Here is a 17,942-nt window from a genome sequence, read left to right as displayed (position 1 = left end):
CTACATTAACATTCTATTTCATCTACTAAGAGGATTCTCATCTACATTAACATTCTATTTTATCTACTTGGAGGATTCTCATCTACATTAACATTCTCATCTATATCAACATTCTCATCTATATCAACATTCTCATCTATATCAACATTCTCGTCTACAGTAACATTCTCATCTATATCAACATTCTCGTTCACATTAAGCATTCTCATCTTAATCAGATGATCAAAAGGGTCAATCAATCTCGTCTGTACAATCTCATCTGCATTAACAACTCATCTACTCTCGTCTACATCAATTATTTCATCTACACCCAAATCCCCTTCTACACCAAACATTCTTCGCCCGCATATTCTTATCTTGCCTGCTATCTATGTACACGCTATCCCAGGCTTACCGGGCCCCATATCTGGAGACAAACCAGTTCAACGCTTCCTGCTCAATGAAAATCCGCTTGGCCTTCAACAAGTCCCGCACCTCCACGGACTCCTTGACCAAAACATCGCACTTTTTGCCCATGTTGGCCGACGCCTCCAAGAGATTGCTTCTCTGCTCGTTGGTGATGAACAACAAGTGCAAGCCATCCAAGTCATGGTGCTCCACAAACTGGCGCATCTGGTCCACGTGGCTGAACTGGAAGTCGGCGGTCTCGTTTTCGCCGCCAATGACGAAAAGACGCCCGTTTCGGTACTGGTCGCTCAACGCGGTCTGGAACCCGCGGCTGTATACTTTCAAGGGCAAAGAGGTGGACCAGTCGTGCGGCGCCTTGATTCCGTGGGCCTTGATGCCGTTGTCCCGGATCGGCGAATTGGCATCACCCACTCTGGCACGGCCCGTGCCTTTCTGAGGGTGCAACTTTCTGTTGGAAAACCACTTGTCCTGGGTTTAAATATTGGCTTGTATGTTAAGACGTCTTAAGTCTGTTTGTATGTATAAGATCTTGTATGCGTATAGATGTCTGGTGCATGCGGTTTCTATTGCGGTCGCACAGGGCAAGCTGTCTTCCTTTGCGCTTGGAGCTGATGCAATGTGCTCCCCGCCAAGACTGAGGCTCCGCCAGATGCCTTGGGCCCAAGTTTCAATAAGAACGGTCAAGCGGTTGGTACCTGGGGTGTCAGATCTAGGGACTTGTTCGGCCCTGGCATTCTGCAAGACGCTGCGAGCCCGCGAGCCACACCTCCAGGCTCATCCACAGGTGTTGTGGAGCCGAGAATCCGCAGCACTCACACTGCCCATACGCCTCCGTGGACGCGAAGAGGACGGAGGCGCAAAGGCGGGAAAGCTTGGACCGTTGCCAAGCCCGTGCACTGTTGGTGCTTGAATTCGGTGGTTGTAGCGCCCAAAAGACGATACGGCCATGTCTCCGTTCACACGAGCCGTCCGCTTCGTCCCAATTCCGGAGAGCAGCGACAAAAAAACATCTCTCCCCGAGAAAAAAATACACTAACTCTCTGGCTCCTTGGAGCTTGCAGGCACATCGTTGCCCTCTGGGACAGCGTCGTCCGCGACATTTCTCAGGGTGTCATCTACGCTGACATCGCCATCCGCGGCATCCTTGCCGACGCCCTCGGCCATCTCAATGTCGTTGGAGTCCACACGCAGGTACGACCCCTGGGGCTCCAGCAGCTTGAACTTGCCTAGGGCCTTGGCTAGGAGAGACGGGCTGGGCTGCCTGGCGCCCAGCTCGAGCTGGTCCGCCCACATCACATTCTTCTTGCGGCCCGCGGGCTTGGTCTTGATTATCGACGTGGGCCGCGCGCGGTAGGTGGTGTAGAGAGCGCAGACGCCCCAGATCAACACGACAATGACCGCAAGCTGGATCACGCGCACGGCGGGGCCCGAGGCCAGCGCCGCGGCCGTGCCGCTGGCGCCCAGCAGGGTCAGAGTCGACGAGCCGTTGGCGGCCTCCCGGCCGACCGGGTAGGTCAAGAGCTGGGGGGCCTTGCCCTCCTCGGCCCTGACGTCGAAGTGGCGGTACAAGAGATCTACCATGGCGCGCGAGACCTCGGGCTTGTCGTAGGGCACCATGTGCGAGGCGTTGAAGACGTTGACGTAGGTGAGGTTGCCCTCGGAGCGCAAGTAGCCCGCGGCGGCGCCGTCGTGGCGCCAGTCGTACGTGGGCACATGCTCGGAGAAGCCGCGGTGGCCGTCCCACTCGAGGTTCTGGAGCATCAGCTCCGCGCCCATGTAGTTGCAGATGACGTCGCGGTTGCCGTGGAACAAGACGATGCGCACCTGGTCCAAGAGCGCGGACAAGAGGGTGACGGCCGGCTGCAGCCGCTTGGCCTTCAAGTGCGCGCCCACGGGCGCCAGGCACTCGGTCCAGGGCGTGTGCAAGCGCAAGTTCAAGCCCTCCATGACGGCGTCCTGGGCCAAGAACGGCGTCACGTGGGCAAGGTCCGGCGGCCAGTTCATGCCGCACGCCGGGTACAGGTCCTTGAGCGTGTGGTCGTACATGTTGAAGCACTGCTGGTCCGCGCGCGCGCGGCGATCGGCGGTGATCTGCAAGAGAACGTTCAACACGCGGTCGCAGGTGCGGGCCACGACGGAATAGGCGCTGGCGGCGGCGGCCACGTGGGTCCTGTCGACGGCGCTCTGGCACTCCTGGTGCGCGGCCAAGAGCTCGCGCCAGCGCGGGTGGTCCGTGGAGACCATGCCGGCCTTGACGGCGAACGGCACGAACGAGAGGCCCTGCTCGTTGGGCGAGATGTAGCCGTTGCCGATCAAGAGGCCGGCCAAACGGTAGGGCGCGGCGGCCACGCGCGCGTTGCGGTCGAGCACCGCGCGCGCGATGTACGGGATGTACTGCCCCGCGTAGCTCTCGCCCGCAAGCACGATGTCGTTGCCGAGGTCCTCGGGGAAGAGCGCGAAGTAGCGGTCCAAGAAGGTCAAGAAGTGCCACAGCACGTCCGCGAGCTCGGCGTCGTACTCCGTGCCGTAGCTGAAGCCGGTGCCCGCCGGCTGGTCCACAAACACCACGTCGCCCTGGCGGTGCCACAGCCCGCTGTTGGGCGTGACCTCGTTGCGCTCGTTGACGCGGAACGGGCCGGCCTCCATCAACGCGCCGTCCATCAGCAGGCACCCGGGCCCGCCGTTGAGCCAGAAGATCGTGCGGTTCTGCACACACGCGCTTTTGTGGCGGTCCACAAACTTCCAGAAGAAGTAGTGTGTGTTGTTGTTCTCGTAGAGCGGCAACTGGCCGGCATACATAAGCGGCATGTCGGCGGCAGGGATGTTTTTGGCCATTCCGGGGAGCCCGGTCACGAGGTAGTCTTTTTGGGAGGAGCCCCGGTTTCCGGAAAGCGCCTCGCGGGCGTGTTTGAGGGGGTTGGCCGCGGCCACAAGGACGTACACAAACAAGAGCAAAAGGCTGGCCATAAAGGGTGCTGGGGCTCGGCGGCTAAGGGGATTGGGGCGGCGGCAAATGCCTGTTTCTGGCCCGTTTTCCGTGCTTTTTTCGCGGCCACGGAGCTCGGCGGTCGGGGGACAGCGGGGGGTCGGCCAGGGGGCGTCGGCGGGCGCCGGAGGGGCGGGTATGGGGCGGCGCTGGATGCTTGTTCTCGCTTCTAAACGAGTATGGAGAGTGAGAAAAGGCGTGCGCGGGAGGGGGCACGCTAAGTATGGGGGCGGAGTGCATACGGGTGGTGCACGGGTGTGCGGCCGGCTGCGCCTGGCGCGCCGTTCACTAGGGACCCCAATTTCACTGTTCATTTAATAGAGCACCAGACTAGAGGTTCCAGGCGCCTCTAAAAGACTTCCAGGCCTCTCTATGTAGACTTCCAGGCGCCGTAACAAAAGAGAGCAGTACTCCTTCTTAGGTTTGGAAAAATGTTCCGCCCTGGCACTGGACGACTCGCTGGTCCTGCATCCAGGCACTCACGTGTCAGCTCGGGTCGTCTTTTGGTGGTAGGTTCGTTGTTGTGGAGAGGCGGCGGTGGGTTGTTTCTTTTGGTCTGGGCTGCTTTCTGAAATGCTGTGGTCAGTTTGGCCGCTGCTTGTTTGGCCCGCTGTTTGTAGTCATGTTGGTCGGTCGTTTGCAGTCATATGGCACCGGGCGCGGGTCGTTTGATTAGTTTCAGACCCGACTTTTATTAGTTTCAACTCATTTTGGCCTTGGCTGCCTCGGTCCAGCTCCATGTGTTTTGTGTTGGCTCGCTCTACTTTGTGTTCGTTGTGCCAGTGGGCCCTTTATGGACAATTGGCTTTAGTCTGCTCTCCTGGTTTAAAGGCCTCGGCATGCGAGCATCTGCTAGACCCAGACACGGCTTCCCGAATGTGGATGGATTCTGAAGAATCCGGCTTTTTGCGCTCCGGGAATGGTGTGGTGGTTTTTGAACAGGGCTTGAGGGGACTTTGGCACTTTTGGGTGCTTTGGGCACACTGCTGATGTCCCATTGAATGAGGCGCAATGACTATGGTAGTTTCTTCAGAACTCGTCGAGTTTTCCTAAATGCCGACACCGGCTGTTTTCTCGGATTTCATCTAGTGGCTTTTTCGCTCTGCTTTGTATGGCCACTTCTTGGTGGTGCTGCGGCTGCGAATGCCTTGATAAGCTCGAAAAGGCCGGTGCACGATCTTCCATCTCTAAACTCACGTACCTGCGATTAAGCAGGAAGGTTTTGTTCGAGTTTTAGTGATATCGACGAAAACAGGGGACACATGGTGCTGCATTAGCACCTTGACCCGATCCGCCCGCTTCTGGAAAGCTCGAAAGGATGAACAGGCAGTTTTTCCTTTAATTGCCTTTTTTCAATCTCACCTTTTCAAGCTCTTTATCTCCTCTTGCTTTTGACCTCCACTTTTTGCAGAAGCCCCAGCGAGCCTCTTTGGCATCAATCCGAACGAATCTCGTTCAACTCATACTCCCTCGTACCACCAGTCATGATGAAGATTATCATCGCTTCGTTCGACCCCAAGTGCTTCTATCTCGGCCACTACATCATATCACTCACTTAAAGTATGGAATTCAAACTTACTGCCGTACTAGCACTATGATAAATCCAGACTCCCATACTCAGAATTCATGCGGGGTTCCCACTCACCCGGCTTTCCCTTGATGTGCAACCTGAAGTCAGGCTCGGGCGCCCTTACTGGCTCAATGGCTCAACATTCCAAATATTCTCTGCATACTCGTCAATGCACCGGTCAGAACTGAAGAATCCCATGTTGGCAACAGACAACAACGACTTCTTCACCCATCTGTGCAAGTGGTCAGGGTCAGAGGAGTCACCTCCATGGTGGCCATACACTTTCTCCAACTTCTCCTGGCATTCCAACATCAAGTCAAAGTCGTCCGTAACGAGGTAGTAATCGCCATGGTTGGTGATCGACTCAATCAATGGCTTGTACTCGCCTGGGTCACCAAACATTCCTGACTCAATGGCATCAAAGACTTTCTGCAACGTCTTTGGAACGGTAACTCCGTGGTAGAGGTGCTTGTGTCTGATCTCTTCCACCGACTCTGCCAAGTTTCCGAACAAAAAGATGTTGTCTTCACTGATTTCGCGCGTGATCTCGACATTGGCGCCATCGACTGTTCCGATAATCAATCCACCATTCAATGCGAACTTCATGTTGGATGTTCCCGACGCCTCAGTGCCCGCAGTAGAAATGTGGTTGGACAAATCTGATCCGGGGCAAATGATTTCTGCCTTGGACACGTTGTAGTCTGGAATGAATACAACCTTCAACAAATTGTCGATCTCTGTATCTTTGTTGATCACCTCTGCGGCCATGTTAATCAAATGGATAATGGTCTTTGCCATGTAATAGCCCGGGGCAGCCTTACCACCAAAGATACTTGCCTTCGAAATGTAGTGCTTCAACTTGATGTCGTCAACAGAAACGCCTTCTGCGAGAAGCTCGCGGATCCTCAAGTATCTGTAGATTGTTGCAAAGATGTTGAGTTGTTGTCTCTTGTATTCATGAATTCTCTTCACCTGAATATCAAACATAACCGTGGGGTCAACATCAATTCCAGTCTCGGACTTGATAAGCTCAGCCAACCTTCTCTTGTTGTTGAACTTTATTCTGTCCCACCTTGTCAAGAACTTGTCGTCATCCACAAACTTCTCCAACTGCTTCAACTTGCCCAAGTTGGTCAAATATTCATAGTCAGGGTCATTGAGTGCCTCCGCAATCAAAGAGGCCAATTCAGGGTTAGCCTGCTTGAGCCATCTTCTAGGCGTGATACCGTTTGTCACGTTCGTGAATTTTTCATCGCCGAAAATCTTCACAAAGTCTTTGAAGATGGTTGTCCTAATCAACTCAGAGTGCAACTCAGCCACTCCGTTCACCTTGTGCGAGCCAATGATAGCCAAGTATGCCATGCGAACAGATTTGCAGTCATTCTCTTCAATCACAGAGACCCTTCTCAATAACTCCATGTCGTTGGGGAACTTGGCTTCCACCAGCTTCAAGAAGTAGTAGTTGATGTCGTAGATGATTTGCAAGTGTCTGGGAAGGAGATTTCCAAGCAACTCAACAGGCCATTTCTCCAACGCCTCGGTCATCACAGTGTGATTGGTGTACGCAAAAGTGTTGGTGACAATGTTCCAGGCGTCGCTCCACGACAAGCCCTCCAAGTCCACCAATACTCTCTGAAGCTCGACAATGGCCAATGTGGGATGGGTGTCATTCAACTGGATGGCGATCTTGTCGGTGAACTTGGACCAGTCATCCTTGTGCTGCTTCTTGAAGCGGCGCACAATGTCGTGCAATGACGCGGCCACCCAGAAGTATTGCTGCTTCAATCTCAACTCCTTTCCGTGGAAGAAGTTATCGTTGGGATACAAGACCGCGGTGATGGACTCAGCACGTTGTTGAGCAGCCACAGAAGATTGGTAGTCGCCAGCATTGAATTTGTTGAAGTCGAACTCGTTCGTTGGGCGGGCGTTCCACAAACGCAAGTTGTTTGTGTTCGAGGTGTTGAAGCCCGGGATGGGGAAGTCCGCGGCCACGGCCAAAACACGCTCTCCGCCCTTCCAGACCTTCTTCATTTTGTCGGCTTTCTCGTCGTATACCTCCTCCACGGCGCCGTAGAAGTCTACAGGGATCTGGATCTCCGTGCGGTCGATTTCCCAGGGGTTCGAGTACTTCAACCAGTAGTCGGGGGTCTCGACCTGGTACCCATCGATGATTTTCTGCTTGAAGATTCCGTACTGGTAGTTCAAGCCGTAGCCCCAGCCGCTGTAGTTTTTTGAGGACAACGAGTCCACGAAACACGCGGCCAAGCGGCCCAAGCCTCCGTTGCCCAAGCCTGCATCGGGCTCCTGCTCCAAGATGTCCTCGAGGCAGAACCCCAAGTTGTCCAAGGTCTTTTCGACAACAGCGCGCGAGTTCGTGTTGATCAACGCGTTGTCCATGGCACGGCCCATCAAGAACTCGAGCGAAAGGTAGTACACCCTTTTCCCGTCATGGACCGTCTGGTTCTGCTGGGTGTCGGCCCAGTCAAGGAGCACCGAGTCTCGGATCGACTGCGACGCGGCCTGGTACGCGCCCAAATCGTTGCAGTTGTACATGTTGCGTGCCAAGGTGAACTCGACGTGCTTGATGAACCTATTTTCAAACTCCTCGGCGGTGATTTCCGCCTTTTTTCTCTCCTTGGTGCTGCCCATGGGCCTCAAGCTGGAGTACTTGCGCCAGATGATCTTGGCGGCCTCTGAAATCTGAGCATCGTAGGCGACAATCTGGTTAGGTGTGAAGCCGGTGTTGGTCCGTCTCAACCGTGGCTGCGGCAACTCGGACGGGGTCAAGTAGTCTCCCATTTTTTGTTTTTTTTTGTTTTGTTTTGTTTTGTTTTTGCTTCTGCTTTTGCTTTTGTGCTTTGTTTTGTTCTGTTTTTGTTTTTGTGTTTTTTCTTCTGTCAGAGTAACAACAGTGGCGGCACTTGAGTGTCGGGATGTCAATTGATGAAATGTGTGGTTGTCAATTGGCGTTTGTGTTCAGAGCCAAAGCGTGTTTATCCCTGGGGTTAAGCGCTGTGGTTCCCCGCTTTCTTGTCTGGTCAAAGAGTATTTCTGGCAATCAGGAATACAAAGCTTGAGGACGAAAAAGAAAGATGGTGCAAGCTTGGTGGAAGAAAAGAGGGGTGGGAAGAAAAGCAAAAGAGCACGTTGCCGCTAAATAGGCCAGCCACGTAAATAAGCTTCAGCTTTATTAATCGGTCCTGTGCGAGGGTGAGGGGGTGCTCGAAAAGAAGGGAATACGAGCCGGGCGCCAAACCCTTGGCCGTCAAGAGTGGGGCGCCGCTTCCGGCCTCCCGCCGGATAGGGGCCCAGGCACGTGACTCGCCTGCTGGCCTCTGCTGATTTTCTGGCAACGGCTATAAAAAGTGGCGCGATTATGGGAAACTGGCGTGTACTATCTTATCGGCTCGCGCCGGGTCCCTGACATTGGAGCGCCCGTTGCGCGGTTCCATCTCACCCCATTTTCTCGAAATTGCCCCTAAACCCATGCACAGCGCCAAAAAAGATGCTAGAAAAGCGGTGTTTTTGCTTACATACCGGAAGAGGACTGATTTCGAAACGAACACTGGCCGTTCGGGATGCAAACGAGGACTGATTTCGAAACGAACACTGGCCGTTCGGGATGCAAACGGCCCTATCACCAGCCCGGCTGTCCAGTGCCTGTATACACGCAGTCACGTGAGCCGTGGCCCCTGCATATTGCTGAACTTTAATTACTGGAACATGGAAGCTTGCTGTTCGTCGCCTCGTTTCTTCAACTTGCTGTCTCTCTATAATGCGCTCGAGACATGAAGGCACTAAAGATTTTCCAAGATTGTGTGGCTGCAAAAATTCCCATGGAAAGCCTTTCTTGCCAACCTCTGCGGGCCTTTTTCTCGGTTCACCAAATTGTACTCTGTAGGTCAGTAGTGCCACTTGCTAAAAAGGTTACAGAAATGCCAAGGCGATTCCGGTTTGTAATGAGTTTTGTGTTTTGTTTCCATATCGGTGGTCATTGAACCTGCACTTCGTCTCGCGGGAGTTATCAGCTTGCTCGCGAAATACTCGTGGCTTTTCCTGGAATAGCATTCGTCTATGCAAGGTGATGATTCAAATCTCGAGATCTGAAATTCCACATTTGACAAAGATCTAAAATCCCCGGTATGGTGGGGAGGCACGCTTGAAGCACCCGCGGGTCTGGAGAATGTACTTTATGTACTCTTGTCTCACAGCTCGTTTGGGATACGTGGCATGTATGCCAAGCTGGGGAGAATGAATCCTATTTTGCGACAAATTGAATTCCAAGTCCAAATATTATGTTCTGACGTTCTTCAAAGATTTGAGTGAATTTTGCTGAACTAACCTTTGGGAAACACAAGCGATTCATAGGTATTGGATGTTGTGTTCCTGTCGAGTCAATCCACGTGAGGACCTTATTCGCAACATGAGCTGTCTTTCCCAAATCTATTCTTCAACTTTTTATCTCCCAATTTCTTCTCATAAGTGTTAAAAACTTCGGTCCATACTTGCTTGCAATAATTCAAGTATCTTCGAGCAAATCTGGAATCGATCATGAGATTGTTTGCTGACTTTTGTGGCTGAATTGATTGAGAACCTGTAAAGTTATATCTCATTCACGATACTATAATTGAGGAGGTCTTCTGTCCAACATTCCATATGGCCCGCAACGCTGTTGTAAGAATTTCAGTATTTTCGAATTTTATGAAAGAACTGCTCCTACTGGAAATACTTGTCAAGTCTTCCCTTTGAAACAGAGTCGCTTTCATCATTTAGTTTACCTATATCTATCCAAAGGCTTATCCGCATTTATTTCGAGAGCTTTTTTCCATCCAAGCATCAGATGAGGTGTCATTCATGATCACCAAGTGTTAGCTGAATAACAGAAGAGAGCGACGCCCCTTTTATTCCGATATTCCAAAGATCCCTCTTTCATCAGCTTACAAACAAAACCAATTTTCGAAAGTGATTTGGAAATACACCAGGGCAGATTTTAATACTAAAATCAGCTAAGCCGAGCCTGCTCCACAATCTAACAGCTCACTCATTCAGCTGTGAAGAATATACAGATGGTTTTTGAACATTTCAAGATTGTGGTGTGTTTTAGCCCTTATATATTATGGGTACAGAAACTGGTATTCTCGTGTTCTTGTGACCCAGGTAAAGGAGTGCAAAATCTGCCATGAAATTTTAGCTCTTTTAAAGATGAACTGAGCCTATTCATTCCTTTTTAGTAGCAGCAACTTTGCAAGCCGTTAGCTAATTATACTACAAAAACTTTTTCATATTTAAGACGGCATAACTTATCTCTCCATTCAAATTCAACTTTAAACACCATAAAGGAATAAGGAGATCTGATATTAGAAATGAATCTGGATTGAATCTTAACTGCTTTTTATAACTAAAAGCCCAGATTAGAATTTATTAGATCCAGGTCTCGAAATGACCGGCCCCGGTCATTTCCCACGACTATGCATTTGGGTAATGTCATCTTGGTATTGAGAAAAGAAAGTATTTCAGAAAGTATTTTCTGATACACTCCGGTGATTCATTGTTAAAAAACTCAAGTTATTATATCCTTCAACTCACTAGAAGGGCATTCCATGTGTGTCACATCGACGCTAAAATTGAGAATTAACTCAAAATTGACTACGAAAAGCTATGCAAAGTTGATGAATTCAGCTTTTACTTCAGAAAACCTTTCTGGCATAAAATATAGGCGATTTAGACAAAGAATAACTCTCGCTATCCATTGAGAAATCAATTGGCAAGTCACAGAACTGTGATCGGGTCCTTTGCTTTAAAAGACAGTAAACATCATCATCCCGTCTCAAAGATTGAAAATTGCCTCAGGTCCATTCACTTAAATATCTTAAAGCAAATTTTGCTGGTATTAATTCATATTCGTTTTTACCTGAACCAAATATCAAAGAGTATATATTGTAATTCTGAAAACTGAAGTGCTCAGATGTAAAGTTCCACTTAGTTCCTAGAACTTTTTACTAGTACACATACAAAAAACCAAAAGCGGGCTCGGGTTTCAGGTAAACTCGTTGTTAGGTCAAAGTTGGTAATACTTTGTACTGTTTATTTGGCCCAGTCATCCACTTCGACCTTGAAGGTAGCCGCTCTGGTCTATCCGTGCACGTGATTTTTCTTGACAATACTCAACACACGGATTATATTTCAAATCCAGCTAAACCAAAGCAAAATTGAATTTTCTGGGAACTTATAGTACCACCTCAGGTATTGGCTATCGAAATCACTTGACCAAAACAACTATTGGCTTTTTACTCCCCTTATTTCTTCAATCCGTCACCCTCATAGTAGCTTATCCAGTAAGGTAGGCGTTTTCTCTCTGGTGTTGGCTGAGATCGCAAAAGAATTCGAGCTCGAGATTTGAAGGCTTCCTTTCTTGGCAAGTCATATATTTCCCTGATTTTTTTCAGTCAGGGCCGAGCTATGTAGTGCAATGTTAGGAGTAAATGTTTTCAAAGCACTCACAATTGTTGTTTGCTTCCTTCAAACATGAGAAGCTAAGAATAAGGATGATTCATTAACAAAACAATGGAATTTTATGTAAGCATTTACCGAAATCTCCTCTTTATATAGCTACATCCACCAGTGTCTATCAAAAGACACAGTACAACAATTTTTTCTCTGAGTGCGCAAATTTATTTCAATTAAAATAGTTATAGTGTATCATAAATTTTGCTTGGGATTTTAGGTACCAAATCAACAAAGGGATAAAACATGAAGGAAATGAGAAAATAATTCAGATGCGCGATCAAATTTACCCTTTTTAAACTGTAAACAATAAGAACCTGATTGTTTTGAGGTCGAAAGTGTATAAAGTATTTTGTGGGCATATTTTGTAGTATAATGGATCTGCCTTATCCACAACATTTGATAATTTTTAGCACAAGAAGCACTTTTGGCACAGTATTTTCTGGTCAATTTCTACCTCTTGAGATTATGAAGACTTTCTTGACTGCTCAGGCTTATATAATGTTCTTGTTGGGAGCTAATACTGTTATTTTTCTTTTCAAAACAAAAAATAATACCACGTGTTGCCTCGTGATTTCCACTCAAATTCCTGTTTTTATTCGTGTAGTAGTGTTGGAGCGTATTCTATTGTTCGGAGTCTTCTTACGCACTTCTGTATAAAGGGTCAAGGCGCAGCTATATAATCAAATTCATAATTCAGGAATGAACTTAGGGCTTCGCTTTTACATTTCTACTGCAAGATATATGTGATATGTGTGGACGCTTATAATATGACATTTTGGTCATTAACCTTAATTCAAGTGAATTTATCAAGATCAATCGCATTAGTTTGACGTCACCTTAGTCCGCTTCTACTTGTCTCTTTTCAAAACCTCATAATCTTAGCAACAATGGGATGTGGTGCTGATTTCATCTTGCTTTCAAAAAAGCTATTAATGCTCCTCAGAAGAAGAAAAAAAACATACCTTTTATTGTCACATGCGCGTCAATGCAGGTTTCTAATTTGGTGTTGGATAATATTCTTGATCGAGACTTCTTACTAGGCTGGATACAGAAATTGGGTCCAGACTCCAAGATGGCCCGTCTAAATACTCCAAAGATGCACTTGACGAAAATTGCGTCATATATTCATTTTGAGACGAACAATTCAATTATTTTAGCAGAGGTAATATCTATAGAATGCCAAGAATGGAAAGCGTCCTTTTGTGACATACTTTAAGGCTTCCGCAACTGTTATCTTCATCAATTCGTGTCCCTCTTTTACAAGACGCTTCTTCCGCCAAATTGTGCTGCTGAATAAATGAATAATAAATGAATATTTTTCACTTCAAACGAACAAGTGATTATTTCTTCGCTCATCCAGACCAAAAATAAGAAGTGCGCACGAGGTGATCTCTTTTGTATCACTTTTGAAAACTAGCAACCCTGTTCACATTATCGATGTTAAACCCCATGAACAGCAAAGTCATTAGATTTTGCAGCCGGTTTGAGGCAGCCCTTTGCCTAGTACTTCCATGTTTTGAATGAAAGCCAGAAATACAAAGAAGACCTCAACCTGTATTGCTTCATCTAATTCTTACATCTTCTTAATCACTGCTTTACATCTACAAAATTGGTTTACCTAAATCTGCCCTATGCGCGCGAGTGTTTGATCAATATTTGCCAGTCTTCCTTGGCATATCCAAAAGCTCCCTTATTCTTTGTCAGCAATATAAAGAACTCTTTCAGTGTCGTTTTTTTAAAGTGTTTCCGCCTATGCGTGTAATCTTATAAACTTGAATTCGAAACTCAGGATCCAAGATATTTTACATGGCCTACTTAGGCGCCCATTCTGGTACCCAAGCATTCATAAGAGCATTCAAGATCTTGCCCACTCAAAAATTCAAACACATTATCTCTCTGAACCGCCATAAAACCACAGTCCTCCAAACAAGTTTCATTTCGAACGCACGAAATATCCTATGTAGCGGCCATTCGACACAACCGTGCATCTCGGATGACGCGCACCTCTACATTCGCGTCAGCTAGCATTGTATACTAGCACCATGATCTCAACGTTTCTCCCCGTTTCAGACTCTTTTGTCGTTGCAGGCACGGCAGATTCACACATACAAGTTCTTCTGTTTCCAGACCCAGCATTACCGCTGAGAGTACAAGACAGTCATGTGACACGACGCACGCAAGAGGCTGCAATCTTTTCCCATGCAGTTACACGCCCAACCAGCACCACAGTTTTGGGCAAATGTTCTCATTGGGCGGTCAACGACATTGCACTTCTGGAAGAATACGTAGCTGCGGCTTCTGGGTCTACGATATCTACATGGGATCTCGTCAAGACCTGCCGCGTTCGGCATTTGACCACGCCGGATCTCGCAAACGCATGCAAGTATGTGGGCACCCAACTCTTGGCAGCCGCGGGCCACGGACGCCTGGTGCATTTTTACGACATGCGTATGCTGGTACACTCGCTGTCTCCTGCGTGGACAACGAAACTCGCTACTGATAATTTGTACGCATTGGCGGTAGATGAATGCACCGTGTTTGCCGCTGGCGCAGATGGCTGCGTCTACGGCGTGGACCTCCGCGCGCACCAGCAATACCGGTGGGATTTGCAGCCATGTGCGCAGATACGATGGCCTGCCCAAAGCGGCAATATAAACTCACTGCAGCTGCAGCTCCTAGAAGAGGGCCATACTTCCAATGCTATATTGGACCTCAAAGTTCTGGACGATATTTTGTATGTTACTCTTGAGTCCGGTCAAGTGTGCGGTGTTCCTCGGCAATTCCCAGTCCAGACGGGAGTTTCAGACTCTGATGAAAGCGACAACCGAAGCAAACAGCTTGATGTCTCTGGTGGTGATTTTGTATTTGCAGCAGATTACCTGTCAACGCCGGTGAAGACTAAGATTGGGTGTGATGTTCTAAGTGAGGAAGATGGTGTTCATCTTGCCGTGGGAAGCGAGCTCGGCAAAGTGAACTACTTTAGATACGACCAAAGAAGCGGGGCTTTGTCTGCTAGGAAAATAGTGGATATAAGCGATTATACGGATATGTCGGCGCGTGTGCGGTGGGCACCTAAAGGGCTTTTTGCCAGCGCGGGCAGCACGCTTTGTCTTCTCCCATTTCGGTGACTTATTCACGTGGGCCCAGTCGTTAATAAAGTACCTCCGATACATTGCTACATCCGCCAAAGTGGGGCCCTTTCATGCACCCAAGCACCACTGTTTCTTTTTTCGGTGTGTGACGTGTGTCTTGAGTTTACTACTCAACGCGCGAACTCTCCGAGTATAGCTGACCTAAGTGACTCTGCACACAGGAAACTCTTGTTCAATCTTCAACAGCTCCAATACGCGTCCGCGCCTTGGCTCATGAAAATCCAACCCATCATGGATCTGGAATCGATGTCGCAAGAAAACTCTCTGACTAAACAGGAACCCTCAGAAACAAGTCAGGAAAATGAGAGTCCCATCATCGAGGAAGCCAAGCCCCAGACCACGAGCGTCGACTTGCAAAAGCAGTTGAATCTCGAGCCCACCACCATCGTGCTTGCAAAAGTCAAGGGATACAGAGCATGGCCAGCTATGGTGATGGATGAGGCAATATTGCCAGAAAACATCCGCAAAGTGAAACCGAAATCAATCCGACTTGCGCGTAAGCCTACCAAGCCGGTCATCGTCGTGCCCGTGCGTTTTTTCAGCGACGATACGTACATCTGGATCAAGTCATGTGACCTCAAAGTTCTACCTGCGGCGGACATAGAGGCGTTCTTGGTGAAGCGAGCCAACGCCAAAAAACACGACACACTCATCGATGCCTATAAGCTCGCCCAGGACCCGCCTGATATGCGCGAGTTTAACACCTGGGGCTCACGAGGACCACCGCAGCATTCCGAATCCGCGGAAGAGTCGGACATTGGAGATGACCTGGAGCCCACAGGGCCCGAGCCCAAAAAGCTCAAGTTGACCATCAAGCTCAAGAAACCGTCCTCGTCAGCCTCACGTTCCAAGGCGTCCGGAAAGCTGTCAAGCACAAGCAAGAAAACAGTGGCGAAGCCTGTCCTGAAACCTGCCCGTGGACTGAGCCAAGGCCCGAAAAACGGGGCGAACGGTGCCAAGAAAGAGCCTGTTTCTGAAGAAAGCACTCCGCCTAGCGACGCGCTAGAAGGTTTCGACTCGGACTGGGGCCTAGAAGAAGCAGAATACGACATACAGGGCGGCAACTACATTTTTGACGACGAGCAGCAACAGAAGGAATTCAGCGAGCTGTTCCCACGGGCAGCAGATCTTTATCTTACGCTTGAGCAGTTCGAGGAGATATTCCGTGACTTCCACCAAGCCCTTTCGCCGGGCTTGCTCCTGGGCGAAATTGACAACGAGAAGAAGGTGGTGGGGAAGCTCCGTGAGTTGGAGCGCTTGATAATCAAGTCCGACACGCCGATGATTGCATTTACGAAGTCGCCTCTATTCCGCGTGTTGCTTCTCACGATGCACCGGCCTGCAGATCGCTTCGCCCACCAGGCCGTCAGGGATGCCATCCAGCAAGTGTTGAGCCAGCTTGACTTGCACACGTGCCAAATCTCGGAGGACGATATGGAATTGAAGACCAAGGACAGCACGCCGCACGCCAGCGAGGGCCAAGGCGACGCGGAGGTGGTGGTGGTCGAATAGTGCATATTCGCCCACGCCTTCGCTTAGATTAGGTACATAGAGCCGCGCCGCGGCCGCGGGCCGCAAGACACGCGTCACGTGACACGCCCTTTTCCCTGCCGTCCCTTTTGGGCGGGCGGCCAACAGAGCAAAAGACACGCATTCTGCCGGGCGCGTGTGGGGCCGTCGGAACAGGCAGCCACGCCGGATTCGGCAGCACCTGAGACTCTGGCAGAACGCACGGCACGTTCTCTGTGCAGGCGTGGCACGGGTATACGCGAGCAGGCCGCGGAGCGGGCGTGCGCGCACCGATACCCCAAAAGGGGATTAAAATCTCAAGATCTCCAGTTGTTTTGATTGCAGCTACAGTTTAGACGGCCATTTCAGTGCATCGGAAACCCAAACCAGTATGTTGAAACCCCCTTGTAGAGACCGCCAAGCGGCGTCTTCCCCCACGTGGCCGCAATCGTAATTCGGCGGGCGGCGAGCCCCGGAACCCGCCGCTGTTGACCAATCCGGAAGTCGTGACCCAATCGGGTTCGCCATTTTTCCTAATATGGACGGTGCATCACGTCCATGCCCATCAGGTGGCCGGAGGCCCAGGAAAGAAGCCAGCACGAGAAGAACAACAAAACACACGCCCGAGGAGGGCCGGCGCCCGGCCTGCCGCCGGGTTGTTGTTTTTTTTTTCTAAAAAAAAGACAGCGTCGATGGGCTGGAACTGAGGCATAGAATAACGACACTGCAGAACAAGATCAGCCGGCCCCGGGCCATATGGCCTGCCGCCATGCCCCACCCAGTTTCCCGGGACAATCAAATAGAGGCGATTCCCAAAACGGCCCGCTCCTCGGCACCCCAAAACGAACACCCGCAAAACGAACCGCCCCGACCTGGCACCTCAAACCACGCACCCAATAAAGCAACAATACCATCGACCACCCCACCATTCACCCCACCAGCCAGTCCAGCCAGCCACCATCCACCAGCCGCAGCCCCAGATGTTTACTAACCCTCTAGGCATGTCCGAAATCACCGACCCCAGCAAATTGGAAGGCTCCGACGAAACCCTCGCAGGCGCACCCGGCCCTCAGTTCAACCGAGGCTCCGTCAGCGGGTTGGGCGGCGACGACGACGACGACGACGAGCCCGCGGGCGGCAAGCAGCAGAAGGAAAGACGCAAGATCGAAATCAAGTTCATCCAGGACAAGTCCCGCCGGCACATCACGTTCTCCAAGCGCAAGGCCGGCATCATGAAGAAGGCGTACGAGTTGTCCGTGTTGACCGGCACACAGGTGTTGCTTCTAGTGGTCAGTGAGACCGGGCTCGTGTACACGTTCACCACGCCCAAGTTGCAGCCGCTCGTGACCAAAAGCGAGGGCAAGAACTTGATCCAGGCGTGCTTGAACGCGCCCGAGGAAGGCTTGGGCGACGAGCAGGGCGACCAGAGCGAGGCCAACTCGCCGGAGCTGCCGGAGCAGAGCCCTGCGCCACAGAAGCACCATGCGCCCGTGGCGAACGTGGCGCACCAGGTGCCGCCGCCCGCCGTGCCTCATCCCCAGCAGTTGCCCCCCACGCACTTGCCCCACGGCATGCCGTACCAGGGCCAGGGCCATCCGCAGCAAGGTTTACCCATGCCACAGGCGGGCGGGTACAACGATCCATACCAGTACTTCGGCAACATGGGCAACGGCAACATGCAGAACCAGCAGCAGTACCAGTAGTGGTGCGTGGTTGGGAGGGTGTGCCGGGCGGAGGCCCGCTAGTTGTTTCTGTTTTGGAAAAAGCCGGCCCGCCAGTTGTTTAAGCTTTTGGAAAAAGCCGGCCCGCT

The 17,942-nt window shown here is 50.5% G+C and overlaps 4 protein-coding genes across 4 annotated transcripts; 2 read left to right on the top strand and 2 right to left on the bottom strand.

Annotated features, from left to right (window-relative positions):
* Positions 1-1,623: 1,623 nt before the first annotated feature.
* On the bottom strand, positions 1,624-3,285 carry METBIDRAFT_18001 (serine-type carboxypeptidase; the record flags this gene model as incomplete). The annotated part of the gene is made up of 1 exon (XM_018854761.1): positions 1,624-3,285. A coding segment is annotated over one exon (1,662 nt), but the record flags the coding sequence as incomplete, so codon positions are not given.
* Positions 3,286-5,084: 1,799 nt separating this feature from the next.
* GPH1 (glycogen phosphorylase) lies at positions 5,085-7,763 on the bottom strand (the record flags this gene model as incomplete). Its single annotated transcript, XM_018857730.1, has 1 exon — positions 5,085-7,763. One exon carries the CDS (start codon positions 7,761-7,763, stop codon positions 5,085-5,087), a length of 2,679 nt encoding a protein of 892 aa, XP_018711201.1.
* Positions 7,764-14,869: 7,106 nt separating this feature from the next.
* On the top strand, positions 14,870-16,515 carry METBIDRAFT_71850 (uncharacterized protein; the record flags this gene model as incomplete). The annotated part of the gene is made up of 2 exons (XM_018858399.1): positions 14,870-15,489; positions 15,550-16,515. The coding sequence occupies 2 exons, from the start codon at positions 14,870-14,872 to the stop codon at positions 16,133-16,135; spliced, it is 1,206 nt and encodes a 401-aa protein (XP_018711200.1). The 3' UTR covers positions 16,136-16,515.
* Positions 16,516-17,133: 618 nt separating this feature from the next.
* Positions 17,134-17,835, top strand: MCM1 (transcription factor; the record flags this gene model as incomplete). The annotated part of the gene is made up of 1 exon (XM_018857746.1): positions 17,134-17,835. One exon carries the CDS (start codon positions 17,134-17,136, stop codon positions 17,833-17,835), a length of 702 nt encoding a protein of 233 aa, XP_018711199.1.
* Between the last annotated feature and the right edge of the window lie 107 nt (positions 17,836-17,942).

The sequence above is a fragment of the Metschnikowia bicuspidata genome (assembly GCF_001664035.1).
Source record: "Metschnikowia bicuspidata var. bicuspidata NRRL YB-4993 chromosome Unknown METBIscaffold_4, whole genome shotgun sequence".
Taxonomy (NCBI): Eukaryota; Fungi; Ascomycota; class Pichiomycetes; order Serinales; family Metschnikowiaceae; genus Metschnikowia; species Metschnikowia bicuspidata.
This window is presented reverse-complemented; position numbering and strand designations above follow the sequence as displayed.